Source organism: Perna viridis, chromosome 11 (genome assembly GCF_037379345.1).
Source record: "Perna viridis isolate PV_CMFRI_1.1 ecotype Kerala chromosome 11, ASM3737934v1, whole genome shotgun sequence".
Classification (NCBI taxonomy): domain Eukaryota; kingdom Metazoa; phylum Mollusca; class Bivalvia; order Mytilida; family Mytilidae; genus Perna; species Perna viridis.
This window is the reverse complement of record NC_142455.1, coordinates 7,748,451-7,766,486: the sequence shown is the minus strand read 5'-3', so window position 1 is coordinate 7,766,486 and position 18,036 is coordinate 7,748,451. Positions and strand designations below refer to the sequence as shown.

The window sequence follows — 18,036 nt, the reverse complement described above, 5'->3', positions numbered from 1 at the left end:
AAGTGCCAGAAAGATAACGTCGATTTTAAATGAAAACAATAAGAATATTTATTTTATCTGTTTTGTGAATGCTTGATTTGCTCCGTAACGCCAAACCTTGAAAGTTATTTCTCTTTGTCCGTACAGTTGGGGATCTGAAGGGAAATTCAGACACAACTCGGCGAGTGGTTCTGGAAAAGCAGAGGACGCTTACCCTACCTAGATCATGCTCTCAGTATTAAATATGTATTAATTTGGTTATTTTATGTTCTCCTTTATGTGTGTCTGCTTTCCATGTCTGGTCTTTGTCCCTGAATTACATGCTTTTAATTTCCGCTAGAATCTTGGTTCCCTTGATTACTCTTGCATCTATAGAGCTCAAAAAGTAACGCTTCAGTTTAATAGAAAAGGGCATGATGGCACAGAAAGATTGCTACATGAAAAAAAGACGAAAGTTACTACGGGAACGTAGAAAACAACGATCTATATTGGTGCATTTCATACTTCTACGAAGTCATATTAATAAAGCTCTACAGAATGAGTCTCTCTATATATATATCATACAGGATATGATTCATGCGTGTAAAATATCAACCATAATCAATTTTATTTTAATAAAAAAACAACACACAGATAAAATCAAATAACCAGTCTTAGTCAGTTAATCTACTGTGATAAAAAAATCAAAAAGATATGCAATACAGCCACTTAGCAAGAGCGTTTTTTCCCTAGATATGGTTTACTTACATAAAAGACGAATGTATGATTTTTTATAGATATATATATATGAATACAGAACTTTCGTTACGTAACAATAAGGCAACTATAGAAGACAAAACATTGTTTGTTCAGTGGGATTTTCTATATCATATAAATTGTATGTGGTGTCTGAACTTTATATGGATTGGTACTTAAAAAAATCAATATAAAACATCTGTATATGTATATTTCATTGTTTAAAATACATCAAAGTCGTCGGGTCAGTGATCTATAGATGATGTTGTTTGGGTCTACTCTAATGTCGTCGTGTCAGTAATCTCTAGATGATGTTGTTTGGGTCCACTCTAATGGTTGTTCTTGTTGTGCTTGGGTTCATTTTCTAAAATAAAAGCGGAAAAAAATAGTATTTGAATATGTTGACCATTGGCAATAAAGAAAAAAAGTAAACCACAAATTACATAACGATTGGTAATATTTTGCGATGGCATTCTGAATCAAAATACCACTAGTTTTGATTTGTTTGTTTAATTTATTTTGTTTTGTCTTGTTTTGATGTTGTTGTTGTTGTTGTTGGCTTTTATTTTATTTTATATTATTTTTTTGTTTGTTTGTTTGTTTGTTTATTTGTTTATTTATTTATTTATTTATTTATTTTGTTTCAATTGTTTCAGTATTTGTGTATACACAACTTTTGTCATTTTACGTTGTTTATCACAGTTCAAAACAAGCAGTTACTATTCATTGTAAGTGAATGTATTGCCGTTATGTTCAAATATACCACTAAAAGTACTAAAACATCTTATTTGTTAACCTACCGGAGATACATGTCTGCATGCTGTTGGAACATCAAATACTGAAACATCCTTAATGCCCTCAGTCCAACCAGAATAAGCCCAATCATTGAACCCATTCTGTACTCGGTTTTGACCGGAGATAGGTATACAAGAGTTCTTTGTTCTGACATCTAAGTGTTGTTCGCCGTTCAGTATGTATGAATACATGTTAACCTCAAATTTCTCACTACCATATCCATAGTATGTCGATTGAACAAGTTTAGCGGAACCTGGTGTAATAAAAGAAAAAAAAAGAATTTTGAAGATTATATTATTATGCAAGTCATGAATATCAAAACTAATCTGTTAAATGTTCATTAAAATTAAATTGGCAAAAAATAATTTCTCTTTCTTAACTAGCTAATCGTGATTCATACTTATGGAATTTGAATTTCCCGCGCCTGTGGGTGCCAACATGATCTGTTGAACTGAGACGTCACAAATTCGGTTTGTAAAATGATGGTAAATAGGTAATTATGTGTAATGTCCGAGGAAAACACAAATATTTCAAATCATTCGGTGACGTTGAATGAATTGAATGTTACAAGAGAAAAGGAATGGCTACCCTTCGATTGGAGGAAGTTCGGGAGTCAATCGCACATGTGATTAAAATTCGAGACTTATAACACAGGGAGCATGCAATAGTGAACTGTTATATGTATAATGATTTATTGAAAATCAGTGCAACATCATGATCGTAGTGGATTTGCACTCGAACGTCAGAGCTACTATCAGTTTTGCATACAAAATATAAAACCTGAATTGTGTACATCAACACACACGGTAAAGAGTGACATGGGCGTTACAATTATGTATGAAGTTGGGTTGTATTATCTTGGCCTTTCCGTATTTTTGCTCATGTCCGTGAAATATATGTGTGAATGAAAATATTTAACCAGCTTAGCATTAAAATGTTCAGTTCAATTACTTTTCAACTTCTCAACTAAAAGTATTTTACAGTATAAATGATTCAAAATAGTGCAAACGGTGAGATACAATCACATCTGCCTTGTATTAACTTCAAATTGAGACCAACACAGTACCAATATAACACAGCTTGCCTATGTAAGAATCATGAAAAATCTTAAAGATGTGTTACACCCCAAAAAATGCTACATATTTTTATTTCTGTATTTAAGTTGTTTTATAGGTCTTATAATAAGAAATGTATTATTATTTATTCAAATCTTCTATTAGGAAATAATCAACATCGAAAATCCAACAGAATCTATTGTATTTTAGTCTCATTTACAGATACAGTGCATACTATATACTTTAAATCCAGTAAGAACATGGGTTATATGAAAAACCGAATGTTAATTTCTGCTAACTGTGGCAATTCAAACTAAATATCAAATAAAAATATGTAGGTTTTTCAGCCATGAATCACATTTTGCAAGATTCTTAGCTGCAGTGTTTCTTAAATAATATTTAATACATTATAACAATATATCATTTTACTGCGAGAAAAAGAAAAAAAGGTGTGCAATGAAGGCGTGGCATCTTGTCTTCATTGCTGCAAAACTATACACAATATTCTGGTTCATACTTCCCGTGAGTCAGTTATTCAGAAACCGGGTCTTACATAAGGACATCTACGCGTTATTTTTTTAGACAGATAATTGCTGAATACAGATGATCTCTTCCAAACATTAAACTATTTTTTCTGTATTTTGACTATATTCAAACAAACAATCACTAATGCGTATCATAGTGTAGTTAAATGACTGCGATGATAACCTTACCTGGTACACAGTTAACTGTCCCTTGGTCTATTCCTGCTATATTGTCAATTTGACAAACATCGTTATAGACACTGTACTGTTTATTCTGAAAATATAATGGTTGCATGACGATAGTACTATGTTAAAGATTAGGTCAAAACTAGAATATTTCATATTTGATACACAACAGATTATTTATATTCATTTAGTCTCTACTGTATATCCATTTTAAACCATAGAATCAAAGAAGGAAACCGTCTTTTAAATCTTCTTCAAACAAACCAACATATTTAATGACCTCGAATAAAGTTTTCTTTTTTTCTCTTCTTTTTATTAACTTTTATTGGTTTCTCCGTGATAACTATGAACGTTAAAATTTCTAGACAATAATGTGTACGCCCAATGTATAAGATGACGAATCAAGTAATAGGGACGGAGCGTCAGCGTCAGTTTCTAAATGCTCTGAAACATGAACGACTCAAAATCGTTCTATTGGAAGCGAGGTATTTCCGAAATGACGTATGCAGTAAGGTGCTGAATTTTTGAACGTTTAACGCATACGCACAGCGTGTGTTACAGGAAGTCTCGTGTGTTCCCGTTTGTCGGTACATTAGCGATATAACAAGATAGTGATGCGCTATCGGTACAAATAGCTGTGTCCAAAAGGTTAAAATCTTATTACACTGAAACCTGTTTAATCCAAATACTGAATGAAACAAAGGCCTGTAAAAAATTCCGACTTACTTACTTAATTTCAAATCAAATATAATTTTAATCTTGGTAAATACTTTGCTTAAGTGAAAGTGTTTGTGAGAATCAGGCAAAATGTAAAAAATTCAGAAACATCCATGTAAAAACCCAATCTATCTGACAATAGAATATCACTCAAGGAAGCCTTTTCTATTTGAAAATGTCATTATTTAATCACTGCATCACTGGCTTTGCTCAGAAATTTTTCAATAGAATGTTAGACAAATGAGGTTTTCGACATAGTTATCAGCCCTGGAAAATGTTGAATTTCAGTGCATTTCAAGGAAATTGTAACTCAATAGGCCAGTATGATATCGAAAATCTTGTCTGTTTTCTTCGATTCTGATGGTGAAAATAGTCCAATTAAACTATCAAAATGGTCAGTTTTTTTCATACCATGTTTCACCCACTGCCTGATTTTTACGGATACTGACACTTAATCGAACAAACTCTAAAGTTTTATACGGGTTCGGTTTAGACATGTTTCACTGTATTATCAGTTTTACACTAATTACTTAAAATTTATTATCCTTTTTATTTATAACTCATCGACACATTATTTGTGCTAATTCCTTTTTAATGCAATCAAAATGTTTTGCCTACAAATGATATCTTTTTTTTTCTTCTCATTGCATGTGTTATACTTACCATTTTGTAGTCATACAACAGCTGGAGCGTCACCAGTTTTCCATTGTTTGTAGAATTTCCCGTGATTGATATCATGTTACGTTCACCATCTATGGAAACAAAGTTGTTACCCTAAAATTTAAGGAATTTAAATATGTATCTTATCTTGCTTATCCTTTATAGTGCACGGTATTAATCGTGCTTCTATGATTAAGAGATCTGTCAAAATTTAGGAAACATCAACCCAAGTACACGTCTAAATGTGTGGATTATACCGCTACTAACATCCTAAGAACATCACCAATCAAAGGTCTTTAAGATCTAAATGTTTTGAAAATAAAAAAAGGAATTACATCTTAATGTAATTGAATACGACAATAGATCTACATCGTCCATTATTGACTGACCGACACTTGTTAGATCGTTTATTTTTATGATATTTTGATACTCTGATTGTTTACATACCTGAGCAGATATTCCGATACCATTTACCATCAGCCCTGAGGACACACCCTGAAAACCCTGCATTTTTACTGGAGCACAGCATGTTGCTGCTAATTGTATAAACACTGCTATGAATAAACCTGCAAGAATTTGAACCATTCTGACCGCCTTGATTTAAAGATTACTCGTCTTTATATATATGGTAGTTTATCTATACCAGGTCTAGATTGTGCTCTGTGATATCATAGTTTTATACGATATACAAACATTTGGTATTAGGAAACCATTTTACCTGTATTGTCGATGACAGCATGGATTATTTAGATATGTTATTATAGCGAGTAATAGAGTGATCTTCAACTAATAAAGTTAGTCCTCCCTTGTTTGAATGAACATAACCTTATAAAATGTTGGGTAATTTATTGGACAATTAACTGGGAGATTCCATCACGTCATGAGTGCATTGTAGTTTAATCTATGTTATAAGAGGGTTGTTACGCCAAAGCTCTATAACCCCGCCGCATGTTTTTTGCTGGTCCCAAGTTAGGAATTTCTTGCCTCCGTATGTCTTGTCTCGTGTTCTCCTTTAGTTATTTTTTTACGTTACTTGAGTTTATAGAGGTAACTCTTCTGCTATACCTGCGTACAATGATGTTTCGGGACCAGCTGCAGCCTGTCCTGTGGTGTGAGGGTTTCCCATTGTGCATTGAAGACCAGGGGGGTGGCTTTGGGCTGACATTTTCATCCAGGTGGGGTTGTTGTCTCTTTGACATATTCACAATACCTATTCTCGTTATATATAGGATGTTAAATTTTCTTTATCTATTTTATGGTTAAGTACCTAAGGATTTCATTATGTACCTGTCATTTTGATAAAGAAAAGTCTAAAGATCAAGTCTATTCCTGAAGTTAACTTTATTACTCGCCTACAATGTGTATCTAACTACAAGCAAGTTTAATATTACAACCAAACATCTTCTAGTTGTCTATTAAAAACTTCTACAGGCATACTTGTCTGGAAGTAAAAGAAACGCTGAATATTTTTTTGTCAAGTTTCTACAGACAAACTGTATTTCTTAATATTGCACTATAATGTATACAATGATTTAGACCACGAAAATTAAACTGTATTTTGTTTAAGATAAGAAACAAACTTGAATATGGTTGATTTGCAGGTTTCATATAATCATATAATTACAAATTGGGCAAATACCTGAGATTTGGTCTTAATTATGTATATATATAACCATGTCTGAGATGTAATCAGCTGTATATAAACTAAACCCCTTTCCGTCAAATTCTGAAGTATGAGATAAATGAATGGTTGCTCCGATCAAAAATATGTCAAAAACAAGGACGACGTCGGAATTTTGTCACAACTGGAGTATATTATTATTCATATCATCGTGTTCGCAACTTAACCCTTGACTAAATCTTCTAAAAACAAACACCAGTGCGATGTTATAATTAATGTTACATATATTTGGTAAACGTCAACAAATGTGTCAAAGTTTGTTTCCAAATATGTATTTTTGAAGAATTATATTATACAATATAAAAAGACTTTTTTACTTATAATTTATCACAATCAATAGAAAAAATAGCAATGCAGAAGGTAAAAACAAGGCAAAATCTATGAAAAAAAACAATGCTGAGGACCCTAAAACAACATACGAAAAACGAATTGTACAAAATAATCCACCATAAGTTTTCTATTTAAAATAAAATATATTTTTTTAGATTTTGTCGTTTAAATTATTATAAAACGTTGTACTGTCCTGAATTTAGTTTTGAATGTAATCTGTTATGTCAAAGGTCAACAATGATGGGAATTATATAGATATTGCCTATTCTGCTTATTGTTATACCGTTCCAGGCTAAGTATGCAAATATTTAAAGAATGATTATTAAAAGACTGAAGACAACAGTACATAAGTTTTATGGTCGTCTTGATGAACTCAAGGATCGTTATGGTGTTTTCATCTGCATCAAGAGAACCACTTTGTTCACTGGAATTTATTCGATTGATTTCCGCTCGAATCATGAATTTCTTGATTACTCTTACAATAAAATTTAAAATATACAGTTTGGTGGTAAACTCATTTTTTATTTGGCAATTATATCGATTTCCATGTGTTTTCTGTTATAATAATATCCGTTCCAACAATAAGAAAGAAAAAGATTAAAAGTTTCACATTTTATAAACAAGGCATTTGGTCTTCATTGCCGAAACAATATACTAAATAAACTGGGTAATAGTCCTCGCGATTCTGTTAAATATGAATTAAATTGCACACTTACCAAACAATATCTTTGTTACGTAACTGTATAAAGATATAATATTCTTAGGAAAATTAATGTGTCATATTTGAGCTTCTTGTCCTTCAAAGATTTTTATTTCGTTGCAAAATGTAATATACGAAAAGTTTTTCCTTTATGATCTTAATACCATGGTATGTATATCGTTTTCGAGAATTGTCATTTATTGCCTTTACCTACAAGCTAAACATAAATAAATGATAATTGCGGTAAAAGAGAGACAATCTTGGTGTATTTCATTGAACAAACAATTTCTATTTGTATTATAGGGTTAGATACGTATGGTAATTATTCAGTGTGACATATTTACATTAACTTTACTACTAAGATAGGTGGTAAGTACTTCTCTATCTAAGAATCGGGCAATATGTGTAAAAAGTGCGGCATCATAACCTAAAGAAATAATCATTTAAATGTTAGTAAAGTTCTACTTTCAGATATTGACAGGTCAACCATAGTTGAAATGCTATATTGAAATATTTTCCCCGCACTTTATCCATATAAAAGCAGTCAAAAATTATCTACGTTGCAGATGCTTCAGGATAAACGTTTTAGTTAGTTTTTTTTTCCTTGATGTATTAAAGATATTTGGACAAAAAAGGCTAAATTGAGACAAAATGATGTGCCACCCAACATGGAATTTGAGACTTCACTCTCTCCTTCCGACTAGGTTATTAAAGATAACTCAAAGTGTCATTCATTTAATTAGAAAGTAAGATAACATTTGATTATATTTCGAGATTTGAACTTAAGTTACATGATGTTTTTATTCTATACTTAATTTAATAAAATGCTCGTTGAAAATGACCAATATTCGAAGTACAGAAATATCCATACGGAGGTCTGGCTAAGATAAATGTTAACATTTTCATAATATTGTTATTAATATTGCATTTTTTGTAATCTCATTTTATCTATTATTTGGAAACATCGTGTTACCGTGTCAGTGGGCTCACAGAGATATAAGTTTCAATTCTTTTCAAATCTCCAAGTAACATTTTGTCCATATGTTGAATTTTTTTTCATGACTTATAGCTTTGTGATATCAATTTCAAGACCAAATTCTCAAAGTTCAATGAATAATTGATTTTTTTCGTTACCTTAATCTAATTTTGTACATTTCGGATATGTGTCCACTATTTCCAAGTTCTCTACTAGGCTTCCAACATGATACTTGGTAAAAAATGAATGATTACGCTCTCATGTCAATAGTGTTTGACAGCTATCGCGGAGTTGCATTATCGTTGCTAGATTATTACCGGATAATCACTTGCAATATTGTGGATGCCATTGGTGGAGCAAGATATGCACAGTCTTCCAAGCGTCCAATGTCACTCGTCTTGATTTGATTTGAGTTGATTTTGATTTTTTTTTTTTCGAAGACGGGAACTTTTTCCTACAATTATACACTCCGTATATGTCGTGTCGTAGGTGACGCGTTCTTTAATAGCCTGCCTTTACTGTGTGTGCAAAGTATCATTTGTGTTAACCCTTTGATTATATTATGGATACATTTGTCTGGGTATTATAATAACATACTGTGCATTATTTTCCTTGCGCGGCCTTTTATATAGATTTAACCGGTTATTACGACTTAATTTGACTTCTCGGGCCGGACATTGTGACCTAATATGGTTTTTCGGACCCGTTCATTATCACTTTCTAGAAATAGGCCAAAAAATATTTTTCATTTTGAACTGAGGATATGCATTTAGAAAATTAATTGTTACAAAAATTCCACGCATGTGTTGACTTATGAAACTATCAATAATGTTTTAAACTTTAAACAAATGTATTAAGAAATGCGTTTTCTTCATAATAGAAAAAGACTATTATGGCAAAACTCATTAATTTATACTATCATAATACATGAGTGTGATAATGATGCATGCATTAGTGAACAGGAAATCAAGGGAACTATTATTCAAACTGAAATTAAAAAAAAACAACATTTCCCAGGAGTGACGACTAGATAAAGACACAAAACAAAGAACAAAATAATACGCATATAGAATCAGAAGTAAATAATCAACCCGATCTCAACTTAAAACTGTACTTTTTTATTGTTTTTGTATTGAAACAAATATTTCCGAAATAGAAATTTGCCATCATTGGATGGTTAGCTTCTTTTTATCCCTACAAATATATATTTTGAACTACGTCATGGTTGTCGCTGACAAATTCTATTTATTGTCTCTGTGAGTAAAAGTCTAAGAGGACGTAAAAATATTGCAAACATGTTTCGTGTCTCAACCTTTAATTTCAATTTTAGAAATAATAAAGTTGATCTAATGAAACAACTGTCACTACAGTTACTGTAATGAAATAAATACAATATGATAACATTGTGTCAAAGTTAAAATGCGTAATGTTGTGTTCTTGCAAGAAAGAAAACCGATAAGTGAAACAAAATTACAATAATTGTATTTTCGAAAATTAAATTTTCAATTCAAAAATATTTTTTAGATAATTACAGCAAATATCGTTATAGAAATTTTCGATTTTACAAATATTGAATTATAAAAATAGCTTGAAATGACGTAAATAAATGTCTAGACAAAAGATTTTTTGGATGAGCATATTTAAGGAAAGTTTATAATTCTTTAACAGATTTTACCTTGTTTGTGACAGTTTTTTTAACTGCAAAGTGTATAAATTGAATGTAATAGTTCAAAAATTTGAAACATTACTTATAATTTTATTTATAAAGAATGACAGTTCATATCTTAATAATTCGATCGCAATAAAAACGTTATTTTGATTAATATTATTTGAATAATGGATTGCGGACCATTTTATACAAATGGCGAGTTTGTTCACCTAACTAGATGATAACTTTAGTCATTCTGGTAACTTCATCTACAACCATTTACAGACTTTAATAACACTATTTCAATATTTATTATCTATTTTCTATATTGTAAAATCAGAATGTTCCATTATGGTATTTGCCGTTAATATTTAGAAAAGACTCGAGTTTATAATCAAACAAAAAATAGGGAAATGGCAGAGAACGACTGAGAGGGCAGAGAGGGTCGACCTAAAACAAAAGATGAATAAAACTTTTTTGTAACATATTTTTTACTTTGAAATAAAAGGTGAAGAGTAGAGATAATAAAGTTCAACTTCCCATATTGCAAGCTTAGTAAATTGCAGCATTTTTTTTTTACATTTGTCATAATTTGTCTGGAATACAACTAAAAACACCATATGTTTGATTCGGTGAATGCCACAGTAAACTCTTGTTTCAACATTTTATCGTCGAAAAACGTCAAAATTATAAGTACTATATAAGTACTAGACATAATTGGTTTATGTTCTAATATGATTGATGTGAAGACTCTTAAATTTAAGACGAAATAGCAAGTATTACTAGGTGTACTTTTTTTATTTTTTGCTTTTTATTTTTGCTGGATTTCTTTGGGTTGATTTTGTTTGTTTGTTTTTGTTTGTTTGTTAGTTTTGTTTTGTTTTTATTTTGATCTTGATCTTATTTTGATGTGAATTCTGTGTTTAATTGATTTTGTTTTTGTTTTTGTTTTTGTCTTTGTTTTTTTTTTGTTTTTTTTTGTTTTTTTGTTTTTTTTTTGTTTTTGTTTTGTTTTTTTGGGGGGGGGTTTGTGGGGGATATTTTGTTTTGTTATTTTTTGAATTTTTTGTTTTTTTGTTTTTTTGCTTATTTTGTCGATGTTGGTTTTATAAAATATGAAAGAGGCATAAAGCAAGTTTATTAATATAAAGTTATTGATACCAAGAAGCCAAGTAATCTTGACATTTTATCGACAAGGCCACTGACCTCTTAGAAAATGGAAAGAATACAAGAAACATGATTAAGTTGTCGAACTCTGAGTATCTCAAACAACATTAAATTATTATTACTAGCGGGTCTACGGAGCAGGTTCTTGTCGTACCTTCTGGTGAAATAAAATTTATATTCAATGAATCACAAAATATAATTTTGTTATTGAAACATGTCTTGTTCACAAATGTATGTTGCAGTCTGTGTTGTTTTGGCATCATGCCAATATCCTTTCTTTGTTGAATTCATGACAATAACTGATTGATCTGTATGTTCTGGTTGACCATCATTCCACGGGGTATAGGTTATTTGTTTGCCGTTGTCGAATATCCACTCATATAAGTTCATGTTTGACCTAATGCCTTGTATGAACACGAAACCTTTAAAATCGTTGTCGTCTGAAAATATGGGATTTATTCTACTTTATTTTTATTTTTTTTCAAATATCGAACTTGATGGAGGCGTTGACTCTAAATGTATCAGATCGTCGGAGGGTAATAAAGGGGACTAAAATTCTAGCAGAAATCAAAAGAATGTAATCCAGGGACAAAGACTAGACATGTGAAACAGACACACCATCAAAGAACATAAAATAACCAAAACGCACATACAAAGTAACAAAATCATACAAGTAACTCGGACGCCGCTAAAAACTGGCATCATGGACCAGGTGCACAGGAGGAGTTCAATTGCATCGATTCAATAGTTCGACCTTTATACTAACTATACAAATGCATAAACAAGCACATCTAGAAATAGTCAACAGCACCAAAAGATGGAATAAATCGATACAAATATTAAAAAAATAATAATATTTTTCAACGGAATAATGAAATACAATGATTTAAATAAATACAATGAAGCCTATAAAAACCAGACTCTAAATAATAAAAAAAATCCTGTCAAAACCCGATACTCTTTATATCTATTCGAATCTGTTTTAAACCTACCTATGCCGAAGACATTTTACAACCCAAAGGAGTTTGCTCTAGTCAGGCTTCCCTGTGATTTATGTTTTTATAAAGATTACGCAGGGAATTGTTCGTATTTCGAGCACAATTTTGTAGAACTTTTCTAAAATTTGTAAAATAGAAGACTTAGCGTATATTCTTTAATATTCGTAAAACAGAAGTCGCGACCACCGACCTTTTTTTCTGTTTAGTCAAAAAGTGAATATTCTATTATATTTCCATTGAACATTTCTTCGGTAATCACTCCCAACAGGAACAGTTCTTTAAAAATAAATATTTGCAATGGAATCGTATGTCGATTTGAGTAAACGTTCTTTTTAAATAATTCAATTTGATTTCAAAAAATGTTTTCTGATTGGTTGGATCTCTTTAAGCAAACCAAGTTATTTTGTATAGATTACTTTGGTACTGGGACGTCGTTGACGTCGATTGGTTCGCATTGCGTTTTTCAAATAATCCCAAACAAAATTAGGCTTTGAACAAATTCTGGATTTTATTCTAATAAAAATTAAATGATAAGGAATGTCTCGCCGTTTCTAAGTGTAAACTGTCGCAAATCATTTTATATTGTATAGTCTTTTAAAATTTATAAACATTTCTTAAACAATTTAAAAATAATGATTATACTTCAATAACTGTGTGATCATTTTAAGTACATACTTCTAGGCCGAAAAGATGCCCTCTGTGATAGGTGCATGCATTATCTACCTTTAACGGCAAACATCAGAGAAATTGTCTCGTTCAAACTCAATGAAAGCTAATTGAAATTTAATTTTAGTCATAAAGGGTATGTAAAGAGTTAGTTAAAAGCTAATTGAAATTTAATTTTAATAATAAAGGAAGGATAAAGAATGAGTTGTTTGATTTTGACCCAATAGATAACTTACTCAGAATATAGTTGTATACGACAGCTTGTTTCTCTGGTGTATCAATTTTAACCAAGGAATTGCCACTTCCATTGCATGAGTTTACTGCTGCTTGATAGTTTACTGCTTTTCGATAGAACTTTATACATAACATTGTTCTGGAGTCATAGAAGAAACCATCAGCAACAGGACAAGCACTTCCTACTAAAATAAGAAAATTCCTATTACATAGCCATGTGAGATCTCCTAATAAACATGCAAACTTTGTGACGTCACAGAAATATGTTTTATGACGTCTTGTAAATGAGAGGAATTGCTGCAAGTAGAGCGGTCTGAATCAATGTACTAATTAAAAAATAATTAAAAAGTTAGAAGAAAAAAACAAACACAACCAGACAGAGCAAGACTAGGAAATCTAAGGTACCCTCGGGTAAGATTGAGAGTCTAAGATTTCCCTGTTTTGCGCCTAAAGTGGTTATTATTCATCAATGTCCCGCTACAATTGCAAATGATATTCATAATATACTGGGTTTTATTTTTATTGTAACGATTTTGCTATGACTTTTCGCGAAAAGAAAACTTTCATGATATATTAAACAACAGTTGTAAGATATGTATACGCGAAAACAAAGGCAAAACAAAACTAACAACATAACAAATTTGAAACGAATTTATATTTAGTTACTACACAGGCAAAATTATTTCGAAAACGATTTTCACACAAATTTCATTTGATTTTCACCTGATTTGAGCATATAAACTAAGTGACAGAGTTCACGTGAAATTCGGATGAATGGAGCCTTCACGTAAAATTCACACGAAATGTTCACGTGAAATTAGTGTTTAGTGAATTTCACATGAAAATCATGTTAATTTCACGTGAATGTCAGATGAATTTCATGTGAAGCTCGATTAATATGAATTTCACGTGAAAAAATATTTGCCTGTGTACAGACTTGGCAGGAATGGTTAATACATGTAATAAATGCAAAGAACTTATGGCAAGCAAAATATATATCATAACTCTTGATTGTATCGAAATTTTTTCAGTTGGCAGAGCATGATTAAACTTCTTAGCAGGGAAAACCTATGATAAGTATTTGTAAGTAAATAATTTCAATTAAATGGTTACCGTTTTAAGTGAAATCCATAAATTATATCTCAAATATTAGGCAATACAAAAATCAAAACATAGAGGAGAAAATCAACAAAAAACGATTATTGAAAAGAACATTTTGTGGTCAAGGATCAAGGTAGTATTGTCATGTGCTTTTGGAAGAACAGTGCTGAAACAAGAAAAATGAAATGTGATGGTCTTCTCTTCAAACCTAAAATCTCTTCCTGATTTACTGCATTGTACACATTACTCCAATAAATAACATACTCTGCTGTACATGATGTGAAAAGTTACACAAACCATACACACTGGTCATCACAAATACGCGCAGTTTTCTTGAGTGTGCTTTACTAATTTGCATAAAAAGTTTAAAAGGATTTAGTAACAAAGGTGTAAGAGCTTTGAAATATCGAATAAACTATATGGGAGATTGCACTAACCTCTTACATAATTTATCCAGCCTTCTTGATAAGTTCCAACAGTTTCAGATCGGTTGTACAAGATACATGTATCGTCTACTGATCTATATCCTATAGATTCACAAAACGTCATTTGTAGGCATCGTCTTGTACATTCAATAATATTCATTGTATGAGTGCTTTCAATGTATTTGACCAAAAACAGATTGTTTCGAAAATTCGTGTTTTCTTTAAATCGTTCCAATGCCGATTTCGACTTATTCACTGAAAGCATAAGCAGCAGTGTATTCCGAATAGCTGTTATGGTAAATTTCAACATATTTCAATCTTAGCTTGGTGCAGTCTTTATTTTGAACAAGAGAAGATCAAATGCTTCGTAATCGAATTTCATTTATTCAAGTAGAAAGAGTTACAAAAATTGGTTTCCCATAAATCACACGCGGACAATGTTTTCTATTGTTTATTATCGAATGAATAATGAATATGAAGTTTGGTTCTAATCAGTGTAAATTAAATCAAAATCGGTTTTTGTTTTTAAGTAGCACTCCAGTTAAGGATCATGCAAAATGTGATTCATGGCTAAAAAGCCTACATATTTTTATTTTTGATATTTTGTTTGAAATGTCATAGTAAACAGAAATTAACATGTGGTTTTTTTTTATATAACTTGTGCTCTTAGGAGATAAAAATTATATAGAATGCACTGTAGATTTCAAATTAAGGGAAGTAACTCTGTAAATGACACTCAAATACAATAGAATCTACTGGATTTTCAATGTGGATTATCTCCTAACAGCAGGCAGATTTGAATGAATAATTACACATTTCATAGTATAGACCCATAAAACAACCTAATTACAAAAATAAAAATATGTAGCCTTTTTTTGGTGTGTATCACATTTTTCAGATTTTGCATGATTTTTACAAAGACAGCTACTTAAATATAACCAAAGATTGAGCTATTGGTTAAATAGACCGTTTATAACATTTAAAAGTTTTCAACTGATAAATACAAGGCAATAAGTGATAATATGAAACACATACTCGGTCACAGCATACGCGTCAGCATAAATTAAATAGATTTCATGAACGTGAACTCTGATGACATTGTTTTAGTTTTTAATCACTTTTATATTTTCTTTTAATATTCAGCGGCTTTATGGATTTCGTTTTAATTTCAAATTTATTTCAGAAGTAACACGATTTTTAATTGGATAAATCATATCATAGACAAGATCTTGTAACGTGACTCTGACGTAATCAACCCTTTAAAATTACTAGTATCTACGCAGGTTATTTGAGCACCACGTATTTGAGGTTATTTCTGCATAGACAGAAAAAATATAATTGCCATGCTTTACACAGATGGTTGTTGTCATAGGAAGACATGGCTATGACAATGTTAGGTTCCCTAATAGAAAAGTGTGTGCACATATGAAACTAATGAGAAAGGTCATGTTGGAACCTAAAATACGTTCTGCTTAGTTGGCAAAATACTTAAAACATGAAGAAATCAATTAGGCTTACACATTACAGACTATTTCAACCTCATTGACGCATTGGTTGTGGTGACATATGCAAATCGAGTTTCGTTTTGCACTATTACTTGTTTTAGGTGATTTATTGATAATTATAGATGTGTCCTTTTTATGATGATTCCATTGTTACTTGTTTATCACCACACAAAACCAGGTATTGGGCTATTAACTTCTAATGTTTTGTTTTATTATTTTTAAAATCATTTTTAAGAAGTTATAATTTAATTTCTAATTGTGCTTCATTACGATCATTACACATTGATACCGTGAAATCTGTCTAAACCCATTAGTACTGCACAATGTGGTCAGTTTGGACGGGTTTTCAGTTTATTCAGTTTAAAATACAGTTCAGGAGGTAGACCTGGGGTAAGGGACACAATTCTTACAAATTATTGGAACGTTTGCATTTACCATTTTACATCAATTTCATATACGCATCAAAGTAACTTGGACTAATTTCATTCTGTTTCAAAGGAAAGCTTGAAAGGCTTTGGTGAAATTGAATATGGTACAAACATATCCCTGATTTAAAGAGTTATATCCCTCAACATAGGTCTATATCCTTAAATTGACATGAAAGGATTCAAAATGTATCCGGTTTAAACAGGTTTTTCATTGTTCGAGGTTTGATTTAGACAGGTTTTATTGTGAAAGTACTTTAATTCATGGATTATGGAATTATGGAAGAAACACAAGTTCATGGATTCTTGAATTCGTGGTTTTAAAGTTTTCAGTATACACTTCAATGGAAATCTCTATTTCGTTGGGAACCAAATTCCGTGGCTAGGCCTACCCACGTAAACCACGAAAATTGGTACCCCACGAACAATAGAACTTTCAAAGTTTTGTATCTTGTGTAACGAACCAGTAGAAAATCATATCGATCGTTTCGTTTTGAAATCAAGAACATCTTGTCGAATAAAATTTTGTTGTATTATCATGAACCTCGTTTTGTTTTGTTTTTGTTTTTGTTTTTGTTTTTTGTTTTTTTGTTTTTTGTTTTTGTTTTTTTTTTTTTGTTGTTTTTTGGTGTTTTGTTTTTTGGGTTTTTTTGTTCGTTTCTTTGTCTGTTGTTGATGGAAAATCAAGCTTAGACCTGGAAGTAAATAGTTGACTAAAATGGTGCACATGTTGTATGCTGTCACCGCTACAACATTATCGTTTGTTTTATCATTTATATTGTTCTTATTATTATGTAAAATATTGGAACTATTTTTAAATTTCGACTTTTAAATCATACATTTCCTATTGAAAGTGGAAGATGGAGAAACATATCTAGAGATATGGCGATACGGGAATGGCGATTTAGGTATGAATATCCATTAAACAATAAAATGCAAGGCCTTCACGATAGACAGAAAAGTATTTATAGATAAGATGTACATAGTGAATTGCAACAATTTAACATTTAACTAAAGTATGCCACAATAAAAAGTCTTATAACTCAGCAAGTTTTGTCAATGTAACAATATTATCAATACAAAAAATGGAATTTCTCATTCAGCCATTTTGTTCCTCAACAACTGTACATTAATATTGTAAAATATGCATGTTTATTTATGTACGATTTTTCTATATTTCTAAACCTGTTTAGAATTTATTGCAACTGTTTAATTTAGGAAGTATAAGTCAATTGTGTTACCTTTGAAGATATATTTAAAATCCGAAGCGACTTTTTTTTTAAAGTTTTCTTTTTATAGTTGCTAACATTGCTTAGTAGTTTATTATATTGCATTTAAATATGTACATGCTTACTTTTCATTTCTGTGTTAAAAGCTCATACCCGCTAGAGTACTTCTGCCATGACAATGAACCCATATGCAGTATAGCATTTAGTATAATAAAGAATGAAAACAGAATTGTAATGAGCATTTATCAATGCATCGTCATAGGTCTACATGTGTACTAACACAGTTATATACTGACCTTG

At 31.0% G+C, this 18,036-nt stretch overlaps 2 protein-coding genes across 4 annotated transcripts; both read right to left on the bottom strand.

Moving 5' to 3' along the window:
• Nucleotides 1-567: 567 nt before the first annotated feature.
• Nucleotides 568-5,289, bottom strand: LOC148602830 (ependymin-related protein 1-like). Its single transcript, XM_088553620.1, has 5 exons — nt 5,099-5,289; nt 4,655-4,765; nt 3,278-3,362; nt 1,515-1,762; nt 568-1,078 (listed from the first exon to the last, which is right to left on the bottom strand). Exons 1-5 carry the CDS (start codon nt 5,234-5,236, stop codon nt 1,019-1,021), a joined length of 642 nt encoding a protein of 213 aa, XP_088409746.1. The 5' UTR covers nt 5,237-5,289; the 3' UTR covers nt 568-1,018.
• A 5,724-nt stretch (nt 5,290-11,013) lies between these two features.
• On the bottom strand, nt 11,014-18,003 carry LOC148602829 (C-type lectin 1-like). 3 transcript variants are annotated; one of them, XM_088553113.1, is made up of 4 exons: nt 17,862-18,003; nt 14,590-14,679; nt 13,054-13,236; nt 11,014-11,593 (listed from the first exon to the last, which is right to left on the bottom strand). In XM_088553113.1, exons 1-4 carry the CDS (start codon nt 17,866-17,868, stop codon nt 11,358-11,360), a joined length of 516 nt encoding a protein of 171 aa, XP_088409239.1. In that variant the 5' UTR covers nt 17,869-18,003; the 3' UTR covers nt 11,014-11,357. The 3 variants fall into 3 exon arrangements, with proteins under 3 accessions (XP_088409239.1, XP_088409240.1, XP_088409238.1); XM_088553114.1 differs by lacking the exon at nt 14,590-14,679 and having other exon boundaries at nt 17,862-17,988; XM_088553112.1 differs by lacking the exon at nt 17,862-18,003 and having other exon boundaries at nt 14,590-14,912.
• Nucleotides 18,004-18,036: the final 33 nt, after the last annotated feature.